This window comes from Callionymus lyra, chromosome 2 (genome assembly GCF_982586985.1).
Source record: "Callionymus lyra chromosome 2, fCalLyr1.hap1.1, whole genome shotgun sequence".
In the NCBI taxonomy this organism is placed as follows: domain Eukaryota; kingdom Metazoa; phylum Chordata; class Actinopteri; order Syngnathiformes; family Callionymidae; genus Callionymus; species Callionymus lyra.
The window spans coordinates 36,763,026-36,784,757 of NC_141819.1; the positions used below are offsets into that span (position 1 = coordinate 36,763,026).

At 38.2% G+C, this 21,732-nt stretch overlaps 1 protein-coding gene across 3 annotated transcripts in view; it reads left to right on the top strand.

Annotated features, from left to right (window-relative positions):
- pde4ba (phosphodiesterase 4B, cAMP-specific a) overlaps positions 1 to 21,732 on the top strand; it is a 162,329-nt gene that overhangs the window by 126,216 nt on the left and 14,381 nt on the right. For all 3 annotated transcript variants that reach the window (XM_087784941.1, XM_087784942.1, XM_087784943.1), the window contains one exon: positions 12,918 to 13,030. In XM_087784941.1, coding sequence (XP_087641067.1) covers positions 12,918 to 13,030 — 113 coding nt within the window. The remainder of the gene's footprint in view (positions 1 to 12,917; positions 13,031 to 21,732) is intronic.

The following is a 21,732-nucleotide window of genomic DNA, read 5'->3' on the forward strand; positions in this document are numbered from 1 at the left end:
TTGACATCATTGCCTACTTCTGATCTGAATTCCAAGCCTTTGGTAAATGACTGCTTGCAAGTTGCTTGCCTCGTTTCTTGGGCCAAAATTAAGTTTTCAAGGTAACTTCTAAGATGTGGGTTAACACTAATTTTAAAGTTTGTTTTGTATCATTAGATTCTTGACGGACTGATTATTGGTGTCTGGACTGTCCTGTCATGGTGAAGAAAGAGCTGAGCCAAAAGCCAAGCTTTTAACCTTTGTGTTATCTAAGTTCTGCATCTGTATTTATGGAAGCCAGGGAGGCCGTTGACCTTGACCCAGAGACCATTCAAAGGATACTACAAACACATTGGTTTCTGGGCCTTCGGGTCACCTTGACCCAGAGACACCAAAAGGGTTAACGTACTAGCATATGTGATCACCAGCTTTTGGGTAGTGAGTGACTTAATTATTGTGTCTTTGTATATCAAGTACAAAAAGATAGATAGACCACCAAGATAGATGGATGGGTGATATAAAAATAGAAAGGGCGTTTTTCAATGTTCCTCTTAATAGATTAACAGGTTAAAGAGGTCTTCAAAGACAGAACATTTTTTGGGCGCTAAGATTTATTAAAAAAAAACTGAATTAAAACTAACATTTAGCTACAGACAAAATTATAACAGTAAGAATGTATTATTACCTTTTAGGTCGTTTTTTCAGAAAATGAATCCAGTCTTATCAAATAATTAGTTTTGTCTTACTTCTATAAATGAAAAATGCATCAAACTTGCAAACTAACGCGTTAAATGTATTAAGGTTCAGTCAGCCTCATAGTTAAAACAGATCTGCAATTTAAAAGTAAGAGAAAGTAAAAGCTATTGCTTAGAAGCTTAAAACTCTTACGCGCATAAGTAAATTAATAATAAAAAATAGATACAAAATATTAGATTATATCAGATAAGAAATTAATAGAAAGTGTTAACGAATATGTGCAAGATATGTACAGTATATAAAACATATATTAGATGCATAATCAATGGAAAACTAAACAAATAAATAAACTTTATAAAATAATGAATGAACTAGAGAAGCACTTGAATGAGAACAATATATTAACTTCAGAATCAGGTGGCGATCAAAGCAGTGACTTTCAAGATCAGTTCAAGATCTCCTTTAAGGAGAAACGGGTAAATAATACTCTACTTAGTTGTGCTTGTTGATTCATAGGAACACATTCTGGCTACATGGAGCATTTCTTAATAATTGTTTTTGAACTTAATGTGAGCCCTGCATATCTGAGGTACACTTGGTTAAAGATAGTCTGCCAACAACCAAAACTTCAAACACTTCCCTTTTCCAATAAAATAGAATTCCTGCACCGAGCCAAACACTTTCACTTCCTCACTTCAGCCCGTAACCGAACAAGATCCCGGTCCGGTCGCTCCTCTTCGGGTTTTCTCTGCAGCCGGCCGCAGGCAGAAGGAGAGCGAGCAGGTTGAGGGAGCTGGAAGCATGTACTCTGCAACTATTTGAATTATGCCATTGACGTCAGCACAGTCATAAAGTAGACGGCGGCCCTTCCCCTCCAGTATTCCCCTGCCAGCAGCCCGGCTCCGCTCCGCACAGATGAATTTGAACGCCTCACAGACAGGCCATTTGTTTGGGAAGTGTTTAGGACTCCTGCAACTCCACACAGGAAGAAGAAAAAAATATATATTTGTGTTGCAGTACTTTCATTTCTTCAACATTCGGCCCAATTATATCATCAAGTCAAACATAATAAACTCTGATTACTATCAACACAGTCCAAGACTGCGGTTTGGCTCGACCCACGTTGTTTAAAATGTCTGTGGGTTTATTTCATCTTGATAGAATCTAGTTAAAGCGATGTTGACGATGAAGGTTTTTAAACGCTCTGCAGCACATCCTCTTTTTTTTTTGTAAAGACGCACACGCATGACACAGACTTGGAGCTGCTCTATTCTTGCACATCATGAGGAGGCATGTCGCTCCAGGTCACTGGAGGTTTGTCTCAGCTGGTCTTGATATGTTACTGGAGACGCTGGGAATCGGTTGCACGCAAGCAACCCCGTCACTGAAACTCTTGTGTGTTTCTCCATCAGACCCTAGAGCGCCAACATGCCAGGGTTTTATGTTTGACATATTTATTGGGAAAAGGGACGATGATCATGATTCGTTACTGTCTCTTTTTTTGGCAAATTTGCAACAAATTTTAGTATAGTTATGTTCACCTGTCCAGTACCTGGGATGCAGGGACATTAAAGTTCCTTGGACACATCAAGTCATATTAAATATATATGAAAGAAAAGAACATGAAGCTTGACAAATTAAATGTGGAATATTAAGTAAACAATGTGACTTTGCGTAACATTTCTTGTATATACAGTGTTTTTCCGTCATCCTGGAAGTGGGTACAAACTTTCCATTGGAAAATTGCAGTGGGGTATTTGATTAATATATTTTTTTCGTTGGTTGTATTTTCTTCCAGTCTTGCATCTGTTCTTCTCCTATGGTTTTTATTTTTTTGTTAATTCATCTTCTTCCCTGGCCACTGTTTACGCCTACTTTACCCTCATTTACGTGATTAGCGCCCCCACAAACAGGATAGGAGAGACGAGGTACTGACGGTAACCAGGAGTTTACACCTGTTAAAATAAATAAAAAATGGATTCCATATATGAAATAAAAATCTGTGAACTCTGATTCTTAGTTTTTTATTTAGATTTTTACAACTATTTTATTAGTTTTGGTTTGTTTTGTCCTTCCTGTTTGATGCTTGATACTGCGCTTCACAACAGCTGCGGTTTATAATATGGCCTGTAGAGAATCATAATGAACTGCACCTGTCCTACTCCTAGACGTCCTCCTCATCTGTTCGTCACATTCACTCCAACATTCTTCACAGTACCAACAAGAGTACGAAACATGGCCGAGCCAAACCAGAACGCTTCAGTTGTGGTGGACTGCGTGGAAAACATTCCTCTGCCTCATGCAGCGCTCTCATCGGGCAATTATGTGAGATGATTGTAGAAAAAGCATCATCGCTGCTGAGATCTGCTGAACATCTGTATTTGTAACTCTAGACACCACAAGGCAGCGCCGGCGACGTCAGTGTCTCCGGGTTCATGGCTCCTCCGATCGCTGCTCATCGAGGTGCAAATGCCAGTCGGGAAGACAATGAGTCTATTGAGCGCGGTCATCTCTGTTGCTCCGAATTTAAGAGTTCAGGTCAGGTAGCACAGACAAAGCCCGTCCTGTTGCCGTGTGTTTGCGTGTGGACGCATGTATGGGAGCCCGGAGCGCTTCTCAAGCACTTTATTAGAGCAGGAGTCAAAACACACCAGGCGAAGGAGAGTCTGGCTCAAGGACGTGGTTCGACTCCCACCAGCAGACGTGCTGATAGGACGCTCCGACGTTGACGTCCGCCGCCTTATCTCGGGACACAAACACATTTATTTAACACCGGAATTATCGCTGCAGATAATGAAACTCTACAGTCTGAGGCCTGAAGCTCTGTGATGTCAAAGCCTGTTCGTCACCTCCCATGTGCATCCATTACCTCGTGTCTGTGTGAGTAACACACATGTGTGCGCTACATTATCATGGTGGAAACATGTGACCGTGAAGACCTGAAGGAGGAAATAAAAGGTCAACACTCAACATTAAAGCAGAAACATTTTCTGAGATGATTGGTTGAGTTGGAACTGTCATGTGACATTAGAACTCACCATCTGTCTAGATACCATATGGACAAGGAGTGTTAGAAAAAACCAATACAGTCATATATATATTTATTATATATTTTTCTTAAAACTGTTTCGATTTTCATTTTTTCCCCCAAAAATATTTTTGGTTTATTTCTTTCTTTTCTTTTTTACTGTGTTTTTGGGGGTGATTTCAAATCATAGTATATAATTATTATCAAAGTATTTTTCAGTAAGTAAGTGTGTGTATAATACAATATTTTTTAGCATCCCTTATTTATTTTATTTATAATTTTTTATTAAACAAGTAACATGTAAATATTCGCAACGTTTGTTTATTTATTTATTTATTATTTTTGTATTAAACTTCCAGTCGCTAGAGAGCAGTCATTATGTCCTCCGCAGCTAAAGGAACAATAAAATCCTGCGAAATACCGTCAATGACTGAGGACAAGAGGATACAGTCGACCTTATTTATTTAGTAATCAATTGCACATGCGTAATATGTCAGTGGTGCTAGGTCAGTCACGGCATTACAATCTTTTCATCATTACAAAATTCTTCTTATTTTCAAAGGACTGAGAAGATGGAATTCCACTGTACTTGTTTCCAATGACGTACTAAATTCCAGTAGATGACGTGTCAACGTCAATGAGTCTAACAAATTCTTTCACACAAAGTCAATACATTTTCACCAGTTTACACCAAAAAAATTACAGGTTTTACATGTTTTTTCAACACACTTTCAAGACACTTATATTTGAGAAATCACCATTAACTTCAAACATTACAACTAGGAAAATAGAGCGATTTCCTTCTGTTATGGTTGAAGTGTCATAAATAACCAGTTCAGCCATTTTTATTTATTTATGGCCTCATAACTCATGTGGTAAGTTACATTGGGAAGCTGGCATTAAAGCAGTTTGAGATAAGGATCTTTTCAAAGATCTTTGTTGCACTGTTGCAACCATGGATGGAGTTACGCAAGAATTTGGGGATTCATGTTTGAGGAGTTACCTGGTTCTTGTAATACACTTAGTATTAAAGATCAGACATGTATGTTTATTTTTGTATTCCTACACATCCCTATAGACTTTTCATCAAATCTGAATGTTGCTACACACTATACATCAACTTAACTTGGCTCGATCTTCAGAAGGTAGCAACTGCCTCGTCTGTGTCTCAAGGAAAATTCCTAGATAAAATCAGAGCATTCACTTTTTCCACCTGGATTTAAAGGCTACGATAAAAAAGCTGTGTGTTGTTCCAATCCAGGGAGGGTTTCACTCAGATTTACTGCTCCCCCACTTTCTTTACCGCTGAGCTGTAAAGTCATTGAAAGTGGAACAACGTGTGTTGTGAGGGGAACAGGGAACACGATGTCCAAGTCAGAGGGGGCCAGACGGCCATGAAGGGGGTCCCACAAGGTTTTATGGGTGCATGTTAACAGCATGACGGACGAGGAGAGGCTTTGGTCTGGGAGTCAGTGGAGTGTGAAGCTGCGGAACTATACAAAGATGCTTTACATATGCTAATCTTGAGATAGTAAACAATCTGGTGAGTTACGTAAGAAGAGGAACAGTCGAAGAGATAACCAGGTCTGCTAATTCAGCTTATTTGTATTTATTCAATGTAAATGATTGAGATATCCACGATTTTTGTTGTGTCTTTTTGATCTTTTTTTTGTAAGTTGTACTGTGAGACAGTCTTCAACCCCAGATCCTGAGACCGGTACAAGTCAGTGAGATATTTGTTACGAGTCCGCACAAAAAGACAATTAATTTCTGTCCAGTTGTATTATTACTGTCTGAACGCTGTATGTTATTTATTTTAAAGATGGTATTTTATTTAAGTATTATCAGCCTCTGACTCTTGACACATCAAGACACTTGACGCTCAAAAAATAAACCTTTAAACTTGTAAAATTGAGTGTAACATCATCACAGACATTATGAGACCTACATTTTTAAATTCCTCTTTCTATCTTTCCCTAGTAGAACAAGGTGCTGCTACTTTCTGCTTCCCTCAATTCACAACCACAGACAACAACCTCACAGAGCTGATAGAACCTCTAATGGACCCAAATATGTATTATTGTACATTTTTTCAACTTCTCCAATGACAGTTTTCCTCTATGATTTAGATCCCCTTACCTTACAAGCACCTGCATTTAAGTAGCACAACAACTGTCTTGTCACTAGTGTGTCTAAATCCAAATTGAAATCTGCAGTGACTTTAACAAAAATAAATCAAGATAAAAGAACAACTCATTCTAATCACACCAAGAGAAGCTCATCTGCAACAAGCAGCAGAATTTAGGCATATCGACCTTTGTTGTAAAAATTAAGGAAATACACAGAAAAAGTGTGGATCTGAGGTATTTTTTACTTTGTGTAAGTTGAGGATGATGATGATTTGAGAGATTTGCAGCTGATCTGAAAGTAACGCCATATAGATGAGAATCTGGAGGATTAAACAAATTAAAAACTACGTCTTTGAAACTAGTTTGGTAATAGTCGTGAATCATTATGGAATATTAAACACCCGCCCAGGTGATGATGACCCAGGTGATGATGACACATTTAGATCTGTTTTAGTACGTCAGCGTGAAGTTGAGTGTTGTTTGTTGCTGCGCAATATCTAGATTTTATCAGGCTCTTACACTTTTTTTAGTCTTCTTGATTTGATTGACGACTATGGTGTATTATATTTTGATATTTGATAACAAACACCAAATGAGTATAACTTGTTGCTTCTTTATATAAACTTCAGTTTGATTATTAAAGCAGAGATTATAGCGAAAATTATAGTGGATTAACATCTCCCGCACCTGTCTGTCAGCTCAGACAACAATATGAAACACCTAAAAGATATGAACATATGATTTAGAGGAGCAAATTAATGACTTAGATCAACTTCTAATAGCAACGCCAACTACGCACATCCCTGAGGCCAGAGGGAAATGTTTTTCTGAATCAGTTGTATTTAGTACGTCACCAGCACTTTAATAGTGGGATCAGCCTGTAAATCTGAGGCACGTTTTGAACTCATTAAAGAGATGAGTTTCTAATCCAGTGTGAATCTTGTGTTGCGTCACTGCTTCAAGACTGTTTGTGAATAACTGACACGGCCACATGAAGCATCTGTTGACACCCTGCACTGATTCATTAAAGCCCGTCGCGCCGTAAACACATGTATGTTCTCTAACTGAACACAGACCGGTGATGTCATCGCTGATCCTCGGAGAACTGATGACAAATCTTCAAATCGACAAACAGGATCCAGACCCCAACCGCCGTCCTTCTCCCATGTTTCTGTAATAAAAGACAGGATGTCGCAATGTCGTGCACGCACAGTCAGAGTGGGGCTGAAAGAGGAAGCGTCGAGCCGCTGCCTCACCTTCGCTGCTCTTTGTTCGGACGCGTTGTGTAACCACGTGGCGGGTGTTCCATCGACCACTTCTGCGTTTCCAGTAAAGCACAGATGCCATTGAAGAATGTGACTCTTTCTCTTATTTAGAACCTGCCGCAGCAGAAACACGTCAGCGACCGCACTTCTTTTTTTTTTATCTGTTCCTCAGAAGTGTGACACCTGTCAACACTTTATTAACAGATTCAAACGGTGACTTCAGATGGTTTAGTGTTTGCTCCTAAAATCCTGTCAATTAAAATGTCACCATATTTTTTCAATGTTTCAAATATAAAAGATAAATACATACAGTATATGACATTAGTTATTGTAGGTAAACAGAACATTTTAGGTCATTTTTAAAAAGGAAATTGTATAAAAATGTAAAAACAAAAAAGTAAGTAAGTAAGTAAGTAAAGGTTATTTGTAAAGATCTTTCTAGACCAGGGTCACAAAGCGCTTTAACAAAAAAAAACAATACACAGTTAAAATATATACTTTAAAAAGGACAAACACAGGAGGCAATGCCTTCACAAATAAAAAATCCTAAATATGACTCAAGGAAAAGGTTTTAAGTTATTTACATTATTTTGTAAATAAATTAAATATACAATTAATTAATTAAATAATGAAAAAAATGTGATTACTTTGAAATAATGAAGCGCACACTATGTATAAAGCAAAATATGAGAAATGATTTTCAGGGAACAGATGGTGTGCTAACCAGGAAAACAAAATAATTACGATTAAATAAAAAAGTGTGCGACATAGTTTAGACAGTTTAGTGGTTTACTCGTGGCCAGAGAAGTTGTGGGTTCAACACTTAATGAAACTGAGATTGTTGCGTTGTGTAGGCAACACACTTAACCATGGTTGATCTTGACGGATGAGCTGCCACGCTGCATCGCAGCCTACTCCCGTCAGTGTGTGATTGAGTGTGGTTATGGGGTAAAAAAAATAGTTTAAAAAAAAAAGGAACGTATGTGAAATTAAAATTAAAATTAAAATGAATATACTCTTTAAAAGAACTTAAACCAACTTGCCAAATAACATGGAAATGAAGAATAAAAGAATAGAATAAGAAAATGAAGAAAGTCAAAGAAAACAAAGGGATAAACCTGGAGAATGTATAATAAAGAGGAAGAATTCAAATAAAACGGCAAAGGATACAAACATTGTTACAAACATAGTCTTGTTATTTTTTAATGAATAGGAATCATTTGAAATATATAACACATAAATCATTTTTTATTCCCACATGTGTTAAATTAACACCTAACAGTCTCACGCTAAGTAAAACACCTCAGGAGACAAACTGAGTTATGCAATACTTTGAACGACTTGAACTGTTAGCGAACTGTTACGCTAAGTCTGTGATGACGTCAAAGGAGGTAATTGTCCTGAAGAGTTACTGTATGTGTACATATCCTTGAGACGTTTGTCCAACTGTGTACACAGATATTTCTGGTGAAGAGATTATAACGTTTCCATTCATTTCACGTTCAATTATTCCTGAAGTCACTGAATGTTTTTGGAGATCATTTAAAATGGGAACAGTCTGTTCCTAGATCAATATTAACAAACTGTTAATAAATATTTTTTTGGCCAGTATTTTACAAAGTTAAGTCTTTATTCATGTACATTTATGAGGAGAGAAACATTTTTTATTCTTAATATCCTTGAAGAGCAAATCTTAATTTGCTTATTAAATACAAATGTTTCAATTGGTTGGTGTTGAACTGGAAGGTTAATAAACTAAGAAGCACTGTGGCAGCACATACCTCCACCCAGGAGTAAAACACAAAGGATTTAAAATATAATGGTTCAAAGACGGAACCCTGACTGAAAATCAAACCCAGGTTGCTGGTGTAAAATTTTGAATTCCATCACTAGCAGTCTAATGATCAGTAACAGAGCATTTTGTCACAGAATAATAAGTGTTTCATGAAGTATTTTTTGTTGTTGCTAGTTTTGGACAAAGCTAACCAGAGAGAAGCTACAGATGTTTGCAAAAATACCTTCATAAATCTTTTCGGAACCTCAGACAACCGCAAAATCGTAGTCTTTAACATTTGCTAAGTGGGTTATTCTGCCACCAGAAAAACGCTGAATAAGATGCCTTTCGTGTAACATGGAAAATCGTTTTTTGTACCTTATGCTAACCTTCGCTATAGTCTCCTCAATACCAAACTCACAAAACTAAAGTACAAACCTCCTGTGTGGTATTGCATGGCAACGGTTGCGCGCAAACAAAATCTTGTTTCTCATGACGCCTTAGACTTTCACTCGTCGTTTGACTCATCACAAGTGTACCATCACTAAACAGGCCATGATAAAATGTGTGTATTTAAAGGATAATGTTAATCCTTAAGTCAACTCCGTAGAATTGTTTAGTACCTCTCCAAATGTACGGAACAAAAGTCAACCGCCTACAGAAAAGGTACATGATCAAAAGTTTGGTCATTTTTTTTGGCTGGTTTTGCCGTTAAAATCCTTTTTTCTGCTGCATCTTTTTCTCAATATTTGCTGCAAATCAAACTGAAACTGAACGTCATACCCCAGTTCATGTTCTATCATTGTGTTGACAAGAGTTAGCCTCGTGAACACTGGACTACTGCATTTTGTCTATGAAGTCTCATTAAAAAAAAAATAATAATAATAAATTGTTTTTAAACTGAAAACATCATTTCATCTCATTTAAAAGTCTCTGGATAACTCTGGGTTAAAAACAAAAGTTTATTTCTTGTTGATCGACACTCGATGGTCTGACATGGAGCAGTAAAAATGGATTGATTTATTGTTCTCTGTGATGCCCTCGAGCTCCTGCTGACAGTCCCGGCCTCACTAGCGGGAACGCTTGTGCCGGGAACGGCGTCTTCCTCTGCCAAATATCACTCATGGATCGACGGCGCTGTTGTGACAACTCTCTGACTTTGTGTGGGAGTCACTAGATGAATGTTTATCTACCCCTGAATTTACACTTAGTCAGATCCTCACACACGTCCTGCCAATACTATATTATATTTATACACTATACTATACTTTACTTGACCAACCTTTGAAGTTTTCCATCAGAAGGAAATATTTGGTATTAAAAGGTTAAATGAGCTTCAGGTGGAGGAAAGCAAGTATCTAGTGAGGAAAAGATGATCCATTTCCATGTCTTGGTAAAGAAAGAGCTGAGCTAAAAGACAGAATTCTCCATGTATTGGTCGTGTTCACGAAGCATCTTGTGTTTACTTTCCTATAAATGACTTGGGAATGGCTCAGTATTCCGCCAGAAAAACTGGAGTTTGTTTTCAGGAGAGGGAAGTCAGGGCCTCTTTACTTTACCTTCTGTGCTGAAAAAGGAAAATAAATGGACGAGGATCAAAGTGTGAACCCGTGGTGACCCTGACATCATCGCACCACTGTTGGTCTTGAGCGTCTGAATGTCACAAAATATAAAAACATGCTCCGAGACGTTCCCACATTGTATCACTCAACTATCTAGGAGCAGAGTCTAGTGTCGTAATCGAACTGATGTGCATGTTGGAGCGCTCTCGTGACTCTTTTATCGCAGAAGCACAATAACTTGTGTGTCCGCCCGACTCGCACACGTGTGTATGTTTTCACGGCTGGTCTGCCGGGACAGACGTGGTCCGTCAGAGGGACCCTTGTGTCCGGGGGAGGCAGTGGAAATCCCCTCCCATCTCTTGGTGTGTTTTTTCTCTGTGGTCTCTCTAAGGTCATGATCACAAACAGACAGCTGCAACCAGAATGGATTCGATGAAATACTGGGAATTTCTAAGAAATGTTCCCTGGGACCTTTGGTGAGAATCAAAAACAGAAGAAGGTTATGTCTTCACAAAGGAGTCGTAAAACTGAAGTGGCGTGTTTTTCTTCAAGCTGTAGTCCGACCCAGGTTTCTTTTTTGCCAGCAGGGATCAGATTTGAATTTAACATTTTACATACAAAATGGTTTATTTGCTCATTTTCAAGTACGGGAAATTAATATCTATGACCCTGTTACACAAAACAGAGGCAGAAACTGTTAACATTTCTTATCAGTTAGTTTTAGTTAAGGAAATCGTTAACTGAATGGTAAACCTGCTAGCTTACCAGGACAACGATATTGCCAGCCATATGACCACCCCATAACACTTTCTTTATACATTTTGAAGAAAAAAAAAACATTTCTTAGACTCAATCGAGTACTTTTAATAATACAAAACATCATATGGTTAGATTCATTTTGAGGCTATGGTTTTAATTTGAATTTGTATTTATAATTCTTCCCCCACTTCTGTACATCTGTAGTGTTTGCACATGGACTGATGTTTATTGTTGCTGATTTATCACTATCGTATTTTCTGTTGAGTTTATCTTAATTTATTTTTTTCTATCGTGATATTATTATTATTTATGTATGTTTTTGTTTATATATTCAACGTGTGTTCTGTTTGTTTTAATATAAAGTATATGTCTGATTCATCTTTTTCGTGAACTGCTGTGATAACTCCCCTAACGTGGGAAGAATAAAGGAATATCTTATAATATGCATGAAGTTGGAAAATGCATGTTATAAAAATGCTTGACCTTGATGACACCCAGACATTTGTTGACTGGCATTAGCTCTCATGCATTCATCTTCAGCGGCAGTTTTGTGTGGCAGCATAATATTAGACAGCTGGTCATAATGTTTACTGTAAGAGTGTGAATGATGCGCACAAATGTATGAAGTCTCTAACAAGCTGGAGGGATGTTTTCCTCAAAGCCGCGGCTGCACGGCGAGGTTCGAGCGAGTCTCCATCAAAGTGACACGCTGGAACTCACACAGACCCACACTCACAACCGACGCACACATTGCCGCGTCTGTGTACGGTGGTGGTCTCCTAGCTGCCGAGCACAACACACCCCCGGGCCGCTCGCTGCGTGGACTTTAGCGTGGCCTCGTAGAATGTGTCCTCGGCTCTGATCTCGTCGCCATCAAAGACGCGAGGCTGTTTGCTCTCTCAGACATGAGAGGCAGCTGGATCTCTGCCACCGCCGCCGCTCGCTCTGATCCGGGGAGAGGGATGGAGGGAGACGGGGGAGGCCGGGAGGAAGAGGGGAGTGTTTGCTTCATCTCCGCCGGCGTCTGATGTCAAAGCGGCTTCCCCCGTATTCCCAGCACTTTTGACGTGGTTTTCGGAGGAGCAGTGAGGAGGTTGTTTTCTAGATAAAACTGGGAATAACCAGGTCCTTCCACCTTCAGCCTGCCTGGAATTATTTGCGGCTTTTATTGACAAACATTAGATTAAAGTCAGTGTCATTCCACTGAACTATCAGTCCAAAACGAGATCTAGCTTTTAACCCCTACAAGAAATCGGTTGTCATGACGACCACATCAAACATGCCATTCTCCAGGAGGCATCCATCAGTGTCCAAATATTTTGATTTTTTTTTCCTTCTTTAACTTCAAGCTTTTAATTAAAAATAGATAAAATCTGAGTGGGAATGTTAAAAATGTAGCCATTAGTGCATTGTTTCTAAGTTCCCAAACGTGTCGTTGCTGTTTACCTGCCTACATACCTAGCTACTAGTCATCCAATGACTAGCTATCTGCTTACACACCTCCTGCCTCAGGCCAACTTACCCACCATACTCTCCCGTGTCTTAACCATCCAACACCCTTCAAACCGTTACAAATAACTTTGACACACCTTTCCTGATACGTATATTTCATAAATACTTAATTTCTCTCTTTATTGTTGATTATTATTGATAATAGCTAGAGCAGCTCTTGCCTCAGTCTGTGGTTGTGCGTCCAATCCTGATGATATCTGTTTGTGTCCATAGATGATGCCTACCAGAAACTGGCCACCGAGACCATGGAGGAGCTGGACTGGTGTCTGGACCAGCTGGAGACCATCCAGACCTACAGATCGGTCAGCGACATGGCGTCCAACAAGGTAAGACTGGCAGGTTGTACCAGGTGCTTGTCCGAGGAATGTGTCGATCTGGACCGAGATGATGTGTTCTATGCTTGGCTTCAGGCATTCATCCATGTCCAGAGAAACTTTGTTACTGCAGACATCCCGACATTTGATTGAGATTTAGAACCTGGACCAGGAAGCAGTTATTACAGTCATTTTTAAAACACAGAAATGAGTCTTGTTGGCATCAGGATTTGCACTCGTTGCGTTACGTTGTTTACACACTGAGTTTTCTCAATATTTTTTTTTGTTGTTATTCCGTACTCACCAGAATGGGTCGAACAATGTCCCTCTTGGACAATTACATTTCCTCGGGGCCCACTTTGTATACTGTAGCGGTTACAGGGCGTCAAGCCAAAAGAGGGAAGGGACAAATGACTAATATGATGGGAAAAACTTCCCCCAAAAGATAAATAAAAGTGCATTCTAAAATTAGTCCGAATAAGATTGTATATTAATTCATAATAAAATTTATTTTAACTTAAGATTCTAAAGAAATAAAATACATATTGAGTGCAAAATAAATGCCAAAAGATAAAACGTAAAAATGTAATTGGATATACATTTAATTTAGAAAATAATTATATAAAAGCACTGTGAAAATTAAAAAATATACCTAGAAAAGGACAAATTAAAGAAAAAAAAAGTTGAACTAGTCGTAAATTTCTGCTTTGCCTTGGTCTATTCGTGGACCGCAGCACGACCCTGATGCCCTCCATGGAACATAGTTTAAACTAAATATTTGTGTTTGATGAGAACAGGGTGAATAGAAGATAATGTATTTAATATTATGATGATGCTAAACTGTGGAACAGGAAGAGATGTTGTGTGGGTCAAACTGTGTGTGTGTGTGTGGGGGGGGGGGGGGGGGGTGTGTGTGTGTGTGTGTGCAGACCTCAGGGCAGAGTGACTCTGTTCCTGTCTCCTTCCTGCCCCCCCACTCATCACACCCTCCCCTACAATGACCATCCCATCAAAACAGTGTTGGTTGATGGTTGTTTTATTAATCCCAGTGCTGCTGACCATAACAGTCAGCTGGATTGTGTTTGTGAGTCATAATGATGTGTTTGTGTTTTAGAACAAGCTAATAGTAAGTAAGAGCTTTAACAATCAAAAACAAGAGATAGTTAAATATATATACTTTAAAAGATCAAGACACATAAGAGTCCAGAGTGTGCAGAAACATCAGTAGATTCTGATCCACAGACCTCAGAGCAGTGTTGTACTAGAGACATGTCTTTGTCAAATACTACACCCAGGTTTTTCATGCTCAGTTTGACAGACTGACCTAAGTCACCCAAGTACTGACTCAACCCATTATCATCAGGTGTTTTCACTCAGCCACTATTTAATTTCTAGCAAACAATTGACTAAGCTGTTCAGCCTCTGGGGATCAGTTGGATCAAACGAGCAGTAGAGCTGGATGTCATCAGCAAAAATGTGATACGAAACATCAGGAAGTCTCTGAATGATTTTACCGAGGGGAATCAAGTACAGCAAAAAAAAAGCAAGGACCCAAAACAGAACCTTGAGGGACTCCACACAACAGATCCGCTGTTTCAGACTTCATTTGATTGGCAGATACACTAAAACAGAAAGGTATGACAAGAACCACTGTAACACAGACCCAGACAGTGCCACTTCATCCTTCAGTCTTCTCAGCAGGATCTGGTGATCAACTGTGTCAAAAGGCTGAGGACAGATCCAAGAGAACCAATACACTGTATTTACCCAAATCAGCCGACGGCTGTCTCTGTAGAGTGATGTTTGCGGAAGCCAGACTGAAACTTGAAACAAAGACAGCTGCTCTGACACCACCTTCTCTAAGATCTTGGACAAGAAAGGGAGCTTAGAAATAGGCCTGAAATTACTGAGGTCAGTCGGGTCTATGCCTGGCTTTTTGAGTAAAGGCTCCACAATGGCATTTTTAAATGCATTGGGAAAAACCCCTGTTTAAAGGGAGAGCTTAACCATTTTGGTAACCCAGGAGCCAATTACGTCAAACACTTTAATAAAGAGCCTACAAGGAAGGACGTCGGACAAGCAAGAGGAGGGTTTAGTTTTGCTCACCAGTGCTGACATAAGAGCCAGAGTCACATTGTTAAAGGAGGATCATAAGATGTAGACAAACTAAGTGTTAGCAGGGGTTCCTCAAAAAAAGGGAGAGATTTTCTCTTTGATCAATTTTATTTTGTCAGTAAAAAATCTCGACAAGGCATTGCTGTAAGCTTCTCAGAAGAAACGGGTTATTGGAGCAGTAGGACAAACCAGATAATTTATCGTGTCGTACAACACTTTGGGTTTTTTCTTATTTGCTGCTACCAGTTTCCTGATGTAATCAGATCTGGCAGTTTCCATCATCTCATGGTTTGCGGACATCATATGCTTGAGGTGAAGTCAGTGCACCTCAAGTTTAGTGGACTTTCAGAGACGCTCAGTCTTTCGACAAAGTCTCTTCAGACTGAGGAGATCTTCATTTGTCCAAGGGCACAGCTACCACCTGATCCAGTATTTCAACACAATGATTAGTGAAACAGTGAATCAAACTGTCCACGTTTGTGCAGTCATCAAAGGAAAGAGGGTCAAACATAGCAGAAAAACTGTCTTTAGTATCCGCTGAGATAACACGCATCTGAGACCTAACTTTCAAGGGCTTAGGTTCAGGGATAAAGTCCAGGTTGAACAAAACTAGAGAATGATCACTCAGATGGACATCATGTACAGATACATCAGAAATGTCCAGACATCACGACCGCCATGACTGATAATGACATCACTGTTATCATGATCCTTGTATACCTAGCATTGGTGAAATTAGCTTTAATGGTGCTACAGTTGTTCCCAATTCAATCCTCTTTTATTACCACTAATTCTACTTGAACCTTTGTGTGTCTTTGAAGGTGCATACACAGCGATGTATATGTGGTTTACATGTAATGTCAAAGTAGAGGTTCTATATCTGTTGCGCTACAATACGGGAGCGAACTCTGAGTTTCTAGCTTCATGTTTTAGCTGGCATCGGAAGTATTAAAGTTTAAAATCTAATTTTTAGCACAAGTCAACCAAATTTTATGCTGACATAGAAGTAGATAGAGAACCAAAACGGTATTTGTTTGACTGTCCGCTAACCTTAGACCCTCCCAAGAGATTTAGGGGGCGCAACAAGTGAGTTTCTTCTTCAATAACTGTCCGTATCATCTAACAGATAACATCCCCTATCCTAACTGTATAACCTGAATTGTTCTTTCAATTTACCAACCATAAGCTTAATTATAATAATACGAGGTAAACATGTGTGTGTAAAATAAATGTGTGTTTTTACCTCAATAATGTCAACAAAAGATTTTTTTCTTTGAAGATTACCTGTTTTAATGACATCACATGGTCAGATAGAAGTCACTAGTATTATTTATCGAATTAAGATTCAATGATTCAACAAATTGATAGTGCATGAATTTTCTTAAAGTACTTGGTGACTCCCCTGACTATCTTTTTTTTCTCCATGAGTTGAATGCAACTTTAGTAATAACTAGTATATTATGTACAACAAGAAATTCACAGAACTACATGGAAACCTTGTTGAACATATGTAGAATGAAGAAGACTTTCTTGTTTTGCTGTGATGTTTAAAGCGTAATGGACTAGTTATAACCAAAGTTACATTCTATTCTTGGGGCCTTTTTGTGGTCACCCTGAATTTATTAGACCATTGTTTTAGCGTGACGTATTTTCATATTCCTTTGCTGTTTATCAGCTTTTATCTTGGCTTGATTGATTATATCTAGTGTGACCCTGTCATATATTTTTAACAATTTATCTCTTTTCATATTCTTAATCTGGAAACACAAGCGTAATATTTAGATTTGTACAATATCTTGATTATCATTTGATTATTATATCAAAATAATAATGATAATTTTTACTTTGACTTTCAACTTTTTACATGCGTTATAAATGTGTTGCCATCTAAAATTCAGTTTGCGGTTTTCTTTTCCTAAGAAAGTGTTGGGTTCGAGTCGTCCCAAGTTGACACAGACTGTGACCCACTTCCTGGATGCTGCGTGATCATCTGTACGTTGAGTCATATGTGATCTCATGTGTCAAATACATACACTTTTTGTATCTGTCAACACGGAGAATCTGCAAAATCACCGACTTTTCACGCCGACCCCTGTTTTGACAGCAAACTGACACATTACACAACTTCCGCTCCGGGAAGTTGTTGCGCCGCCTCTGACGTCTGACCTGGTTGGATTCACAGAAACATCGAAGCTCGAGTGTCTTTGCAAGTTTGATACCAGCAGCACACGGAGGACCTGAAACATGACGCGGTGCTGCTGGACACTCAAGGCCGAGGATAAGAAGCTGAGCTGCCGTGTTGTTTCATCCATCTCAGCAGTGGGGAAGAAACGCAGAATACTTTCTTAGAAATTAATAATCACCTCCTTTTTAAATGTTGTTTGCTACCTCTGGTGTAAACCTGCTTCCTCATTGGTCCCAACGGATTTGCCAAAAAGTGCTGAATTTTGCCACTTGTCATGAAATTTGATCCAAGATAAACTGTCTTAATGATCACTGCTGTCAACTGGACATAATGAAATATAGGACATGCCAGTGATTAAGAATGTATTCATGAAACCTTGCTTTAAATACAACAATGCTAGAAGGATGTGTATTGAAAATCTGTTGATACGATATGTATCATCATAAATTGGCACCAATACAATATATAGTGATACTGTAGTAGCAAGGATATATTTGTAATATTGTCAAGTACTTGACTCTGGTTTTGCAGAATTTACAGACCACATGACTCTTGACGAATTCGTAACTGCTATCATTTGTTTTGAAACCAAAATATGTCCAAACATCAGCTTTAACTAGTCCTCTGTATCCTCTCATCCTCAGTCATCGACAGGATCCCGCAAGTTTTAATTGTTCTTTTAGCTGCGGCTGCCTACCCTAGTGAACACACGATTAAGAAAACAACAAAGGATTTATCTTTTTGCATTTTTTAATGAAATAATTAAATTAAATCAATACAGTGATGTTGAATATCAACAGTATCATGAATAAAAATACCAGAACTTTTAGGAAGTACATCCAATCCAAAAAAATAGTTTCTGAATTGGTTGAAGGACAAAAACCCATTGTCTACTACATTGGTTTCAAACCCGGTCAGACAACGGGCCAAAATATTTACACAGTTTTAGTCGCGGATTGGAAAAATGTATAATAACTGTCTGTGACAGGAAGAAGACACCGATTGGGATATTGTCAATCTTGAGTCTTTGTTCTATCAAATTCCTTTCCTAAGTTTTTCAATTGTTGACCAAGACAATATATATGTTCCTTGCTGTATGTGAAACGTTGGCATTTTTAAAGGTAAAAAATATCAGCGTGAACATATAATTCCATTTATTTGAGCCAACAATCCAGTGGGCCACATAAAATTACTCTCCGGTCCAGGTTTGGCCCCCAGGCCTTGAGTTTTTCTGTGGTGTACAGTTTCAGAAAAATGGTTTTGCATCGGCAACCAGCAGTAGATTTTGTACGTCACCAGAAACCTATTCCGATGCTTAATCAGATCTCCCATCACTGAGACAAAAACACTGAGACACCAAATGTAACAAATCACAAAAGTCCGATACTTGCAGCAGATGAATTAGTATTCTGTGAGCACATGTCTGTGGACTGAGGCGGGACTTCCCTCTTGAAGGGGTGTGAGTGAGACAGAGGCCTCTCACACACACACACACACTCTCAGGGAGGGTGTGAGGTAAAGCCCAGTCAGCCCTCTCAGTCTGAAGTGAGTCACTAGATCTGTAGAGCCGGCGTCAGAGACAGAAGCTGGTGCTTCCACTCAGGCAGTAGTCAGAGCGAGCGGCGACACTGGACAGCAACATGGGAGCGTGCTGCTTTGACAAGAAGGAGAAGAAACTCGGGAAACTGAGCAGTTGGAGGAAGGTGAGCCTGGACTTGACTTGTTTTGGGAGGGTTGCATCTCAGGGGCTCACAGTGAAGTTGTGAACATTTTGTTGGCGTTTGGGTTGATGAACTCGCTGGAGTTGTTGCTCACAGAACTACATGCTGCTTTTTGAGCGGTTTATCTCTCAGTCGCTGCTGTTTTTGTCACTTTTAACTGGTTGTGGAGACTTTGGTTCATCAGTTGACTGCGGGTTCAATTCTTTTCATGTGTTTGCTTGATGCTTTATTTAACAGCCTGACGTGGGTTCTGCTCTGGACAACAACTTATATTCCAATTTGTCTTGAAGACTTCTCTATTTTACTTTAAATCAATAATTGTTACGACTTTTGTTGCCTGTTTGTAACCTGTTGCAACTTTTTCTACTCATTGTAATGTAAAGAAATTAAGGTAATTATTTGAGAAATAATAGTAACCTTTACTACATTTACTTTTATTTATCTTGACCATTTGATACTTTTTTCTTAAAAAATATATATATATATATGTGTATATATATATATATATATATATTTATATTTATTATAAATATATATATTTATTATTATATTTATATATATATAAAATTGTAATGTATTCAGTACTTTTTTAATTGTTGTTTTACGTTTTAATTGACCATTTCTTTCATATTTTTTTTCAATAAAAGTAATCGTTTTTTTTTGTGATTTATCTTTGTTTTATTTAGTTATCGACTTTTCTACTAAATATTTAATCGCGGGATCAGATACCTTGTATTTTTAGATACTTAAAGAGCAATCGCAAATACATGAAAGAAAATATTTCATTTTGTAATGAATGGTCTTCTATTTTAGCATTAGAAAACATTTATTTATCTAATTGGATTAAAGAGTATTTTAACCAATAAACCAAAAAGTGGTCCATGAAGAATTTATATCCTCTATTGACCTGACTTTAACCTGCGTAATTGACCAAATAAGTTATTCTGTTGTTATTGATCTTACAATTTGAGTCTTTGTTTAACCCATTATTATGTTGCATCAACTTTCTCGTACGATAATAAGTTTCTCTTCTCTCTTTTCTTTAATAGAAAAGTCTGTCAAGATGGTTCTGAATCTAATTGTTCACAGGGATGTCTGCTGTGAAACAAACTCTTCAAATAATGTGTTTCACTTCTGCTTTGAGCTGCTGGAGTCATGAATGAATCAGTCTTGACTGAAGTTTTAGGGACTTTCTAGCGTTACAGGAGGAGGCAGGTTATGATGGATGCAGGATTCAGGAATATGTTGTTGTCAAATGGGGGGAGGCCAGGGGGCAGACCTGATGTTGAAACTCTCTGGAAAAGCGCTATTCAAATAAAAATTACTTACTAACTTACTTACATTAGAAAATGCCCAAGTTTTTCCGATTTACTGAATTCTTAAAGTGATAGTGACATTTTTTTTTTCAAGATTTGGGTTTTTATTCATGCTTAAATGTCAAAATATCACTAACTATAACTTCTGTGATACATAATAGTAAAATATTAAGGTCATTATTAACAGTGTTGGTATTTTATTATACAAGCATTTACAAGGTGATTATAAAAAACACAGCATTATTCAATCTCAAATAAAAAATCTCAAATTATAAATGAAAACATGTTTATATGCTGTAAACAGCTGAAATAATAAACAAAATTGTTGAAAATGAAAATGTTTTTGTCTTGATACACTGAAGTCTAAACATGAAAATTCCTTCTGATCAGCTTCACCAAATGTCTTAGTAAGTAGTAAGTAATATCATTAAATTACTTTCTTCCTACTGTCTTTATTGTTTTAATTTTGAAGAGACACATGCAACATTTAGAGACTTCACTTTGTAACTTTGTCTGGATGACCCACCAAGAGAGTCTGAGTGTCATGTGACCACCAGACTGCGTTACAACAGTGGGTCAGGGACTAGAAACTAGAACCGACACACAAGAATAGTATCTTTCTTGAGGAAATCTACATGCATATGTTATATTGCCGCTACAGCTTCCGTGAAGTTGCAGTTGGACTCTTCTGACACCAGAGGGAACTAAAAACAATATTTTAAAAACTGTGCTTGCTTTAAGGCGAATCCTGGCAACTTAACTATGAGCAACAGACACACAGTTACTCTCCTTTGAGTGGTGAAATGCAGTCAAACTATGACTCATGGCTCTGACGTCCGATGGTTGTCAACGATGGATGATGTAATCCGGTACTTTGATGGGTTGTTGTCTTTGATGCAAGTATTGACAGGCATGCAGTTCAGGGAAGTGTCGCTCAGTTTAGCGCTAATGGCTTTATTAACGAAACACAAAAAAATGTGATTTAACTGATAAAGAACACAGTTTAATATTAGGTATCAGCTTAGAAGTGAGCGTCTGAAGTTTTTGTATCATTAAAATAAACTTTTGTGTTTCCTCCTGAAACTCAACGAACGCAAGGTCATACTCAAAGTGGGGAAAAAGGCTTGATATCTGTTTAAATTAGGAATGATAGTGAAGAGATATAGGAACATTCCTCTGTCAGATGTCGGTAGAATAGGAGGGAGTCAGGTGAGGTCTTGTGTGCTTTTTGTGCACATAGATTGTTTGGTCTTTTTGCATAACAGCGCAGACAGAAAGAAAGACAATATGCTTCCTTTTCTTTTAGTCTTTGTATGTTTAGGTTTGAGTTTGTCATCTTGGTGAGTTTAGTTGAATAACATCACTGGAGGCTGAAAG